The sequence below is a fragment of the Macrotis lagotis genome, chromosome 1 (assembly GCF_037893015.1).
Source record: "Macrotis lagotis isolate mMagLag1 chromosome 1, bilby.v1.9.chrom.fasta, whole genome shotgun sequence".
NCBI classification, from domain to species: Eukaryota; Metazoa; Chordata; class Mammalia; order Peramelemorphia; family Peramelidae; genus Macrotis; species Macrotis lagotis.
Genome location: NC_133658.1, coordinates 298722762 through 298736095, shown reverse-complemented (window position 1 = coordinate 298736095; position 13334 = coordinate 298722762). Strand labels below are relative to the sequence as shown.

Here is a 13334-nt window from a genome sequence, read left to right as displayed (position 1 = left end):
TAGAAGTTTGCATAGAGTAGTTTTACATGCGTTGGCTTCCCTTTCTTTTGCAGCCTGAAAACCAAAACTGCCATCTTCAGATTTGCTGAGGGTCAGGACAAGGATCAAGCCCAGTCCAGGTATTGCCCAAATATTGTTTCATGATCTGTGACTACTGCTATTCTCGTGTGTGTGTGTGTATGTGTGTGTATGTGAGTGTGTGAGAGAGAGTGTCTATGTGTGGGTGTGTATGCACATGCAATTTTATCTTCCTTTGTATCATTCAAGATTATTCTACTACTAGAGTAGGTCTCCCACTGTGAGAGGGAGCTCAGCAAGGGAGGCTGGCTGCTGTTGCCCTTTTAGACAGATCCTTTTACCTACAGCCCTCAGTAGCAGTAAGGCAAGTGATTTTCCCAACTTCTCAGCTTTTAAAGAGAAATCTAGCAAGTTCACACAGCAGATATGAAGCTCCTGATCTTGGCCATGGAGTACACATTTTGTCCACAGTGAAATCACTGAAGAAATATGACCACTTCTCTGGTCAGACATAATTCACAGTTGTTTCTCAAATCACACAGCCAAGTTAGGACTGCATCTTCCCTTTGCTAGTCAAAAAGAGAGGGCCTAGGAGGAGTAAAATGTGAGAGAGGCTACAGGGAGATGAACAGAGAATCTTTTTTTTTTTTTTTTTTTAGGTTTTTGCAAGGCAATGGGGTTAAGTGGCTTGCCCAAGGCCTCATAGCTAGGTAATTATTAAGTGTCTGAGACCGGATTTGAATTCAGGTACTTCTGACTCCAGGGCTGGTGCTCTATCCACTGCACCACCTAGCCACCCCAAACAGAGAATCTTAAAGAAGAGATGGTCTCTTCTATATACAGATTCTTTGTGTGTTTAAAGACTATCAGGGAACCCAATTTGCATGAAGTGTGTAGTATGTGTCAGGGAAAAGTAGTGACAAGCCTTGAAAGGAAGTTTGGAACTGGATCATGGAGGATTTGGAATATCAGACTAAAGAGTTTATGTAGCTCATTTTTCTGTATTTGTCCTTTTAGATCTACAATTTCAAATATCAAGCTATCCAGGAACATGCTTGAGCCATCATCCCTTTCTGACAGAGTGATCAGGTAGAACTTTTGGAAAGATGAAGTACTTTTTGTTTTGTTTGGGTTTTCTTTTTGTTTGTTTGGGTTTCTGCAAGGCATTGGGATTAAGTGACTTGCCTAAGATCACACAACTAGATAATTATTAAGTGTCTAAGGTCAGATTTGAACTCAGGTCCTCCTGACTCCAGGACCAGTGCTCTATTCACTTCCCCTGGATGTAATGTTTCTAATCATTTATCCTTGTTTTCACAAATCTAGGGGACAGGTGGGTGGGTCACTGGTCAGAATAGAAACCCAGCTCCTCTTTAAAATTTCACTGAGAAGCAGCAGTGATAGCAAATATATCCCTTCGGCAGGCTACCCAAGTTATGGTCAAACTATTGTCTGGAGCCCAAGCCATAGGTGCTTTCATGTCGATGTGGTCCACACACCAAGTTCTGCCCTGAGCCCCCAGGCTAAACACAACCCTTGCTACCTTCTTGGGATGCTCCTCCTCAGTCTCCCTATACAGTCTTAGAGAGATGAGCCCATTTCATCATTCACTCTGAAGGTTTTTTTTCCCCCCAGAACCTGAAAACATCTCAATTTGTTGCTGCCATCTATATATCTAAAGGGTTGGAGAGCATTGCTACTGTTTTTGGTAGAAAAGAAATATATGGGGGTGGGGGAAGGAGTGAGAGGGCTTACCTTCCTTGTTGCTAAGAGAAAACCAGAACCCCAAGGGAAAGGTTGAAATTCATTCTTTTCCCTAGAGCTCTTGATTCTGTCTCTAGGGCTGTGGGACTTACTTTCTGTGCTTTGGGACTTACTTTTTAGTTTTTATTTATTTATTTTTTTTATTTTGCAAGGCAGTAGGGTTAAGTGGCTTGCCCAAGGCCACACAGCTAGGTAATTATTAAGTGTCTGAGGTCGGATTTGATTACTCCTGACTCCAGGGCCAGTGCTCTATCCACTGTGCCACCTAGCCACCCCCTGGGACTTACTTTTTTTTTTTAGGTTTTTTTGCAAGGCAAATGGGGTTAAATGACTTGCCTAAGGCCACACAGCTAGGTAATTATTAAGTGTCTGAGACTGGATTTGAACCCAGGTACTCCTGACTCCAAGGCTGGTGCTTTATCCACTACGCCACCTAGCCACCCCCTGGGACTTACTTTTGCTGCAAAGTGCATAACTGGATTTTGTTATAAGGCTTCTTTTCTTTTTTAATGGAAGGAGGGGTTGGGAGAGAGAGAGAAACTAGGGATAGTCCCCTCCACCCCCCAAAATGTAAGTCTTATGTACCTGTCTCCCTGGTTTATTTCCTTGTCTGTCTGTTGTTTGTTTTGTTTTTTTATTTTTCTCTCTGACAATCCACGTTTCCTATTGTATCTCTTTCTCTTGAACTCTTTCTCTTGCTTCACTCCCTTCCTGTCTCTTTGTGAAAGTGAAAGTTGTGTCATTTCTTCTTTGTTCTGTGCAGACTTCAACACTGTGGTTTCCAGTCCAGGGACCTTGAGAAGCTGTGCCCAGAGCTAAACAACTTCAACCATGTTGAGTGAGTGTGTTTATTCACATCAGACCACAACCTGCTAAGGCTGGGAAGAGCCGTAGCACTAATGGCAGTTCTGCCAAATTGAGGAGCAGACGCTACTACATACTTTGGGGCTCTGTTTCTCATAGTTGCTGGTTTTTTAAATCACCCAATCCCAAGGCAACCCAGTCTGAGAGGGGTTCCTCTCCACACCAAGAGCTCTTACCTCAGCTACCCCATCCATTGATAAACCAAAGTCTCTGTCCCTTTTAGTCTCTTAGCAGATTGCTGTCATAGCTGGAAATAGTCTTAACACAAAGAATCAAGCAACCTGATCTAACTATGCCACTGCTACCTGATGCAACATTGGACAAGTCTCTTAACTTCAAAAAGTCTCAGTTTTCCTCAACTGTTAAATGGAGATAATAATTCCAACCTTGCCTATCTCCTAGGACCAAATAAAATAATCTTCTGAATATGATCTTGAGGGTTAAAAGGGCTAGGCAGATGTGATAGATTATTGTTAATTAAACCCTCTGGAAATATATTAAACATGATAGTACATGTACCACTCACATCAGATTGCTCACTGCCATGGGGAGGGGAAGGGAAGGGAGGAGAGTAGAAAAATATGGAACTCAAAAGCTTACAAAAAGATGAATGTTGAAAACTATCTTTGCCTACAACTGGAAAAAATAAAATAACATTAAAAAAAATGAATTTTCTGTTACTCAGGAAGGGGAAATGATAAACATTTCTCAGTAATTTCCCCCCACCCATTATAAGGCATCTCCTCAATATCTGTGGTGTCACTTGTGCAATAGTAGGCCGTGGGCCATGGATCATTGGTATGGGTTGGCAAGCCAAGTGCAAAAGTGGGTAGAAGGCTAGGTTTTTCTTTTTAAGATTCAGACCCAGATCCAGACCTATACCCAGACTTAAGAAACATTGAACCTATCCAGATGTGAAATTTAAGCCATGAGCAATGTTGCTCAGAGTTAGACTTTAAGAATTAGGACAGAGGGAAGTTTACTACCCTTTTGCTTCTAGTTCTATATAAAAGTCTTTATTCTGAAAAAAAAACAAACCAAAAAAACTTACCTTTTGATTCATCCTCCCTCTCCCAGCTTATCCAACAACTGTTTGGGCAACAAAGGCATGGAGAAACTGGCTCAGCTCCTCCCAGGCCTGAGGTCCCTGAAATTCCTGAGGTAAGTGGTATTTGGTAGGTTGGGGTGTTTTGCTACAACTTGAGGCAGGAAACTTTTCAGTAGATTCCTCTGCTCAGAATCCCAGAAAGGGAGGAGGGGGAGGCAGGGATCCCTCTAGGAAGCCTCCCTATTATTTTTTGCTTTTAGTCACAGATAAAGTCTTGTAATTAAGAGACCTGTTTGGGGTCTGTTATCTTACCAATGGTGTGGTCTTGAACAAGTTACTTTGCTAAGCTTCCATTTCTCCATCTGTCAAGTGGGGATAATAATGTTTGTCCTGCCTGCCTTCCAGGGTTTTTGTGAGAATTAAATGAGATTAGTATATATAAAAAACTTTAAGCATATTTGAATATGATCTATTACTTCTCCTTCCATAGATAGATAGAAGTAGATATAGAAAAGAAAAGGGAAAGAGGAAAAAAAGGAGAGAAAGAGACCCCAACTTGTGATTTCATTCTTAGCATAGAAACTCTATCCACCAATGCCAATCAGTCTTGTCTGTAATTAATAGTGTGAAAGCATTTTGTGTGGGGGGGGGTATAGAGAGGGGTTCACTGAGAGACTAAATGTTTAGCTACACTCTAACTTAGGTCATGTTAGAAATGGAGCCCTTGGGCGGCTAGGTGGGTGGCACAGTGGATAGAACACTGGCCCTGGAGTCAGGAGTACCTAAATTCAAATCTGGCCTCAGACACTTAATAATTACCTAGCTGTGTGGCCTTGGACAAGTCACTTAACCCCATTGCCTTGCAAAAATCTTAAAAAAAAAAAGGAGTGTTGAAACCCTCTCATTGATAACTCAAACTAAATAATGAAGCCAAGCCCAGAGGAAGTGAAGAATCTCTAATTACAGTTCTTGCAAGAAACAGGTACTTCTCCAAATGGAGTGGGGCATCAAATACAGTAACAAGAGCAAGCTTTATACTATTAGAATGATGCAGCTCTTCCCAATTGGATTGTTCCTTTTCTGGGTTACAATCTTCCTTATCCATGCTTCTCCTTAACATGTTGCCCCCCCATCATACAACAATTATCAGTTAATGAGCTTCTAATTTTTTGTTTTTTGCAAGGCAATGGGGTTAAGTGACTTGCCCAAAGTCACACAGCTAGGTAATAAGTGTATGAGGCTGGCTTTGAACTCAGGTCCTTCTCCTCCAGGGTTGGTGCTTTGTTCACTGTACCACCTAGCTGCCCATGAGCTTCTAGTTTTATATGGGGTGTGTCAGTTACTCTGTATGAGGTTCATTAAGTATGTATACCTGATTTTAAAATTAACCTTTATCCTACATAAGACCAGCTAGAGCTGGTTCTAGCCCCTTGAGGAGAAAAATAGGATTCAAAGAGGATGCTGACTTTATTCTTAATGATCCACCCCCTCCACTCCCCTTATTTTCCTGCTTGAATGACTCTTGCTGTAGTTTTTACTGTTGTGGTAAGAATGACCTCTTGTGGAAGCACAATAGTAGTTATTTTTTACAGGTCACAAAACCAGAGTTTGTGTCTGAGGCAAGACAAATCCAGATCTCCCTGACTCCATGACTGACCTACTATATCATGTTGCTATACTATTTTCATCTTCCATTGCAATGTATATTCATCTATATTGTATACATTTTATATAATTACAGTTTTAGTCATCTATGAAGGTTTTATGGGAAAACAGACACAAGGGAAGATATGGCTGGATTTCATTCTGCTTCAGAAAAGGGAGTTAGTTTTTTTTTAGGTTTTTGCAAGGCAAATGGAGTTAAGTGACTTGCCCAAGGCCACACATCTAGGTAATCATTAAGTGCCTGAGGTTAGATTTGAACTCAGGTACTCCTGACTCCAGGGTTGGTGATCTATCCACTGCGCTACCTAGCTGCCTCAAGGGAGTTAGTTAAAGAGTTGACATCTTAGATCCACTGAATGACTGAAGAAGCCTGGCTAATCTCAGTAGTAGAGTTTAATTAGCTTCTTTCGGATGATCTGATTGAACCCAGTGTTGGAATCCCTGTAATAAGGTGCTAGGTCATAGTGGATAACCTGGGGCTAGGACCTTATAAACCTCAGGCTCATTGATTTAGAAGTGGATGGGTTCTTAAAGATAAGAGTAACTCCCTCCCTGGAGGAGGTTCTTTCTTGTTGTGAAGTCTGACAGTTGGTCAATAAACATTTATTAAACATTTACTCTATACCACACACTGCTCAGCACTGAGGAATCAAAGAAAGGTGAAAAATAAGCAGTCTCTGCTCTCAGGAAACTCTCTACTTAATGGAAGAGACAACATTTAAAAACTTGTTCAAATAAGATAGATATGGGATGAATCAAGAGGGAGCAATAGGGGGATATCATCAGCATTGGTGGGGGAGAAGGAAAAGGCTTCTTGCCAAAAGTAAAATTTTAGCTGGGACTTGAAGGAAGCTGGAAAAGACAGGAGGTGGACATGAAGAAGGAGAATATTCCAGACATGAGGAGCAACCAATAGAAATGCCTGGAATCTAGAGATGTAGTAGTGTGTGGGGGGAATTATCTTGTGATGAGGGAAATTCTCATTACTTTTGGGAAGTCATAAGGTGGGAAAATAGAAGTGGGGAGGGAGAGTTCCTTAGATGTAACATCTTAACGAAATGGAAAAAGCACTGTTCTGGTAGTCTAGAAATCTGATTTCTTATATCTGGCTCTATTCCTGACTTACTTTGTGATTGTAGACAAGTTACTCTCCTTTGGGCCTCAGTTTAGTCATCTTTAACACTGGCCCTGGAGAACAGATCAGGAAAGTCACCTCACTCCTTTCAATAGAGAGGTATTTGATTGAGGATAGAGAATGCTGCAAAGGATGCCAGGTACTCTCACTGAGTTAGGTGATTTTGCTTAATTGCTTTTCTGCCTTTCAATAAAGAGCTTAATGAGTGAAGGAGAGAAGATACCAAAAATAAAGATGTTATTACTTTTATTTTTTAACAGTTCCAAGGAAATGAATCAATTGGTCTAAATGATCTCAAATGTCCTTTTTAATTCTGACAGCAAGGTTTTTTTTTAACCTCTAAAAAAATTTTGCTCTGAATATACAAAGAATATACCTTTAGGATAGACCTGATTTAATGGTCTCCTTTCTACATTTATTCAGCTTGAATGAGAATGGAGCATCTTTGAAAGCCGTGTTCTCCTTAGCTTCACTTTTCTCTGACCTGGAGTGGATCCATGAAGTAGACATCAGGTGAGTTGGCTCTCTGGCTCTTCTCTTTATTTGAGATCCTTTGATTAAGGTAATCCTGGAAGGACAGCAGGGAATTTAAATTCCCAAATATCACACAGGTAAGAACTTGATCAATTCTCACTTATTCACTTTGTGGATTATCTGTGTGGCAGTGCAATACAGCTTGTGTGTACTCAGGAAACACATACTAATGTTTATATTAACCTGAGCCAATGCAATTTAGGAAAGGAAACTTGCAACCAAAAAACTATGACTTAAATTCAGTTTGGTTTTGGGTTATTTGTAGTTTTTAGCTAGTTGTACCTAGATGCATACTCTATTCATGTGAATAATGGAGATTGAGTACATGTTTCGTAAAGGGTATTAGTAGGGTGATGGGCACCATCTTAATGTATTATGACAGTTTGATCACTAAAAAGTAGAGAAAATGGCATGGTGTAATGGAATTAGAGAGCCTAGGTTCTCAGTTCAGTGTGATACAGTGTCACACCTTTCTATGTGTCCCTGATCATATCACTTCCCCATCTTAGTCTGTTTTAACAAAAGATCCCTTCTATTTCTCAGTTTCAGAGTTCACACTGCTTTGGTTTTCCCAAAGTATCAACCAAATATAAATGACAAAATATAATTACTATTCTACTTCTACTTTTAGGGATCAATTTTTAGCTATCTGAGGGAAAGAGTTCTCTGACCTTTCCAAGAGCCCCTCTTTCCCATCTGCTTTTGCTTATGTGACTCTTTTCTATTTTTAGTTTCAATTTTGTATCATAGTTTTAAGTTTACAAGTCATGTGTTTTATACCCACCTGCCACCCAACTCTGCAAAAAAGCAAAGAAAAAGTCTTAGAAACTTAATATTCATCCCAAAGCCAAAAACAGTGCTTTGTCCATAGTAGGTACTTCAGTAATGTTTACTTTAATTGAATTCTAGCTTGGGAAGTCAACAATCCATCCAAGTGAAATGCACTGGGAGAGACAGGTAAGGGCTAAGCTCATCAACACTGAGCCCCCCCAGACACATACACACACATGTACACACACAAACACATAAACAGAGGATCAGTAGATTGACCTATGGTGCTATGATTCTGCTAGTATACATAGTATGAAATTTGATCATTTTAGATGCCTAAAAGCAACACTTCTGATATTCTGACAAGGCTATTGTCCAGAAAAGTAAACAGGAATGCTGCCTGAGTTCACCATTATAGATGGTCAGAATGTCTTTATGTACTATTCTGCTGAGAGAGGAGAAAAGTTAGATTATTGTCTCCTGAGACTTTGGCAAACAGTAGTGATTTACATGTACAAGTTCATTACCCATTCACATTCTGACTGTAACTTTCTTATGGCATCTCAGAAGCAAAGAGCAATGAGTCCACAACTTTGCAGCAAACAGCAAATAGTAACTTTTGTTTGCCAGTCTTCCCTTTCTCAACTGGGTGCTTTTGAAGTCAGGAGGGAAGAGTTATGATACTCTAAAATCAAAAGTAAACCCAACTGAAGTCAACTACAACTCTTCATCAGAATGCCCGAGGAATGAACACATCCCATTTCTCTTGGCACAAGTCATGGCAAAGGTTTAATTGTATTTGTCAGATATGCCCAGAGTTCGACACAGTCATATGCCAAAGAATGGAAAATGGCATTGCAATATGGGGAAACAGAGTTTCCTACTTCTAGGGTGGGTCTGGGTAAGGCCAAATATGAAACATGATACTGGAGACCTTCAAAGATCCAGAAGAGAGAGAATTGTTCATGGGGCAACTCTAGCACAGAAGTAAATGATAACACATCAAAAGTCATGGCTAGTAGAGAGAGGGAGAGGCTGTTGCCTTATCATCTTCCCAGGGTCTATCAGGACTGGTCAAATGTGAAAGGACAATACTGACTCTGTCCCTATATTGCCTAGCTATATGACCTCGAGCAATTCTCTTTCCATTTCTGAACCCCTGTTTGACCACCTATAAAACAAAGGAATTGAACTAGATGACCACTAGGGTCCCTTCCAACTCTAACATTCCATGTCTGTGTTCTAGGGTTCCTTCTAGTTCTAACATCCTGTAGTTTTTACTTAATTGGTGAAGAATAATTGGTCAGCGTTTCTTATAAAGTGTTTTCCTCTCTCCAAGGGAACAAAATACCTCTCAACAACAAGCAAAGCAGACGACTCATGAGGAATCCCTAGAGCAGGATGGACACTTTCCCAAGATCTTTTGGTATAGTCCCTCTCCCTCTTCATCTACCCTGACTTCTCCCTTTGTTGAAAAAGATAAAGGGGTGGGACCCAGAAACCTCTTAAACTTCAAGTGAATCTTTGCTAAGAGGACATGAGAAGGCATTCAGATGGCACAATGGATAGAATTGTGGAAAGTCACTTAACCTCTTAGCCTGTTTCCTCATTTGAAAAGTGAGATGAGTGGGATTGATGGTCTCCAAGATCCTTTTTATTTATAAACCGTGATAGATTAAGGTCTTCCCAAAAGACAGGAAGTTTTGGGGGGTGGAGACATATTTGCAGTTGCAGACTGTACCCAATGGGAGAAGCGTGTCAGGATGAGCAAAGTAGTGAGGTGAAGTAGCAGAAGGGTAGCTGGGACAACCCCTGGAACCACTTCAGACCCCGACCCTGCTGTTTTCACTTCAGTCTCAGAGATTGTAAAATGGACCCCCCACACTTAGAGAAGCTGCTCCAGATTCTGAAGACATGCCAGGGACTACTGGAAATCAAGTGAGTAGAAGAATAAATGCCTTCCTCAGGTTAATTTTACCTTTTCTTGAAGGTCAGAAATGCTGATTTCTGAGTGGGATGCAAAGTGGTCTTGTACTTGGCCAGTTCCACAAGTTTTGGGGGTCCAGTAATAACTGCTAAATTCCAGTATATTTAATGCTATCCCACAGACATCATAGCCAACACAATCCCTCTAACCACTTTCTCTTAAGTCTCCTGATTCAAAATGTTATGCTGAGAGGGATTACCTGGATAAATAATGGTCCAACCTCATCCAGGCTTTGCCTGACTCACAGCCTTTCCTCCTCTTGGAAAATGCTGTAAGTAACCTATAATTTTTCCCACTATGTCCAAAGGTCTTATGGAAAGTCAATGGAAGGTGATTTTGGGCAAAGGGAAGTCTATTTGGTGCCCCTCCAATTATACTAGTTCAGGGAATAGTTAGCTTTGGGTCATTGTCTTGGTTCTGATCCTATCCTAGCAGTAAGGAAAAGAGATAGTCTACTGACCAGGAACCCTATTTAACTAAGATTTCTCTTCTCTCCTAAAAAAAAAAAGATTTCTCTTCTCACAAGGCAACTTTTATGCACAAACAGCTCCTTTTCTACCATCCCCATGGAGACTTCTGCAAAACCACCCAGGCTATTTTAGTAAGAATTCCTATTATGGCATGACTAAAACACTGGACTGCTAAGTGGTACAGTGGATGGAGGGATGGACCTAGAGAGACAAGAAGACATCTCCATGACCTCAAATCTAGCCTCAGATACTTATTAGCTGTGTGACCCTAGGCAAGTCACTTAACCCTACTTGCCTCAGTTTCTTCATATGTAAAATGAGTTAGAGAAGGAAATGGCAAATAAATCTAGTATTCTTGTCAAGAACTTAGCATAGCACCCTTCACTCAAATCCAATTGACTCACTTGTTATGGCAACACCTCTCTGATGTTATGTTCTTCCTAGAGAACAAAGGACAAACATCATCATCATATATATCTATCTATACATATATATATATATACATACACACACACACATACACACACACACACATATATATATATACATATATATATATATATATGTATATATCAGTTTCTGATGTTGAACCATTTGACAGTGTTAAAGACTTTAGTGCCAAGAACTTTCTATTCTGAGATTTAAACACATGTGACTGTAGCACCTGCAGGAGCAATTCCCAGGCCACATCTTGTGAGCACTGAATACCAAGGCTCTTGGGCTCAGGATCCTAGGCTCACTATTTAAGAAGAGATGGTGGTCAGGGTGGTAGTGGTGGCCTGACCTGCCTGGCACATAGACATTTTTGGGGTAGCTGCTCTCTTCATCATACCCAAATCACTCTGTAATTTAGCCATGGTTTCCCTTGGCAGGTCAAATGGGAGCAGTACATATCCATTCACATTTTGCAAATTAGGTTCCTGGAATTTTATTTCTGTTTGACTTTAGATAGGTAATAGACACACTCTACAAGTCATAGATTCTTCCTCAAGGCCTAATAACTATCTTATATTTACCCCTTGAACTTATAAGAACAATCCTGATTGATTGATTTGTTTCTAACACATAAGTGCTATCCTTTACAGTGATCTCCTTGAAGGGTTCAATATTTATTCTAAAATTGCTGCTACCATTTCTCAGAGCAGTCTGGGAACTTCCCATTGAATATTGTCTTCTTAGAATCACAGATTTATAGCTGAAAGGGCCCTTAGGTGTGTGAGGAAGTCTGCTAAGTCTTGAAAAGTAAAATGCTATGACTAAATTCTTCAGAAGCAGCTGATAAATATTTTATCATCACACTTAATTTTTCAGACAAGAATTTTACCTTCTTGAGTACCTCATTTATTCACCAGATGAGGCTCTCATTGACTTTTCTCCCTTTCAAAAATGAAAAATCAAACTTCACCTCAAATGATGAAGATTTACTATAGAGGGGTGTAATTTGCAGAGAGAAAAGTTTAGATTCATTATAAAGGAAAACTTTCTGCAATTGGATCTGCTCAAAGGTGGGTTGGGCTATATTGGGAGGTAGTGAGTTCTCCTCACCAGAGTCCTTCAAGCATATGTTGGATGGTTACTTTTTGAAAGGAGGCTAGAAGGGATTCTTGTTTAATTGTAGGTTAGACTAGAGGGCCTCTGAGATCCCTTCTAGGTCTTATATTCTTTGATTTCTAATGTTGAGATTCAGATTAGGGTAGCTGAGGGCCTTTAGCAAGTCTCAAAGAGACCTCTAGAAAGAATCAAATAGAAGTCAAGCACATCTGACTAGGGATCTTTCATCTCACTTGCTTTCTCTATCTTCCACCCAGTGACTAAGATCATCTATCCTAAGGCAAGAAAGGGTCTGACCATGTCTCTTCACTGTCCAAACATCTTCACTGGCTATCCCATTGCTATTGCATCCAAGATAAAATACACACTCAGTTTGGAATTTAAGGCATTCTGTAATCTGGCTGCCACTTATCTTTCCAGTTTTATTTGATACTATCTCCATCATGAACTCTATGCTACATCAACCTAATCTGCAGGTTGTTCTCTGTCTACCATTTCTATAGATTCACATAAGGTGTCCCTCTTGTCTAGAATATCCCAGATATCTTCATCTCTTCTCAGAATCTTTGTCTTCCTTCAAATCTCAGCTTAGGTATCATCTCCTCATGTCATAAAACTCCTTGATTCCCTTTCCCTTCTCTCCTTCTTGTTGCTTATGTTCTCTCTTTTCTCAATTTAACATTATTGTATGTACATGTGATTGTGTTGTGTCCTCAGAATGATGTAAGTTCCTCATAGACAAGGTACATATTTAATATTTTTATCTTCAGCACCTAGGACAGTTGCCTCACCAGCAGGCACTTGGTAAATGTTGAATTGAATTCTCTAGCTGTAACAATACATTAGTCATCCTACCTCCTTTGCACTTTTGTGTCACACACAATTCTTCTCTTTGGTGTTCTTTATAATATAATTGCTACTGATTTTTTTCTTTACAGATTCTCCCATGTTGTCATTAATGATCAGAGCATTAAAATATTACTGGACCACTTACCCCATCTCTACCAACTGAACTTGTTACAGTAAGTTTTTTAGACTTTTCTTTTCATTGATTGCATGTAACCTTTCTTGGCAAAACAATATGATATATCATCTCTTTAATAATTCCTAGTTTCGGGGCGGCTAGGTGGTGTAGTGGATAAAGCACCGACCTTGGAGTCAGGAGTACCTAGGTTCAAATCCAGTCTCAGACACTTAATAATTACCTGGCTGTGTGGCCTTGGCCAAGCCACTTAACCCCATTTGCCTTGCCAAAAACCTAAAAAAATAAAAATAAAAAAAATAAAAAAATAAATAATTCCTAGTTTCAAAAGGTAAAGCTAAGGGAATTTATATTCTCATTCTTGTTCCACCATATGCTTACTTTATTAATGTGGATGAGTCTTTTTCCCTTCCTAGGCCTACATTTCTTTATCTTTAAAAAACAGATGATTATCCTTGTCTTGCTTCCATCCCAGGGTTGTTGGGAGGGATCAAATGAGAAAATGAATGTAGAAGGACTTTGGAACTTACAAAGGGCTATAGAAA

The 13334-nt window shown here is 39.9% G+C and overlaps 1 protein-coding gene across 2 annotated transcripts in view; it reads left to right on the top strand.

The window, feature by feature from the left end:
- Nucleotides 1–13334, top strand: part of NLRC5 (NLR family CARD domain containing 5) — a 100037-nt gene that overhangs the window by 56989 nt on the left and 29714 nt on the right. For both annotated transcript variants that reach the window (XM_074211262.1, XM_074211263.1), the window contains exons 16-24: nt 54–119; nt 1036–1107; nt 2546–2620; nt 3724–3807; nt 6918–7007; nt 7938–7985; nt 9139–9225; nt 9654–9737; nt 12746–12829. In XM_074211262.1, the coding sequence (XP_074067363.1) occupies nt 54–119; nt 1036–1107; nt 2546–2620; nt 3724–3807; nt 6918–7007; nt 7938–7985; nt 9139–9225; nt 9654–9737; nt 12746–12829 (690 nt within the window). The remainder of the gene's footprint in view (nt 1–53; nt 120–1035; nt 1108–2545; nt 2621–3723; nt 3808–6917; nt 7008–7937; nt 7986–9138; nt 9226–9653; nt 9738–12745; nt 12830–13334) is intronic.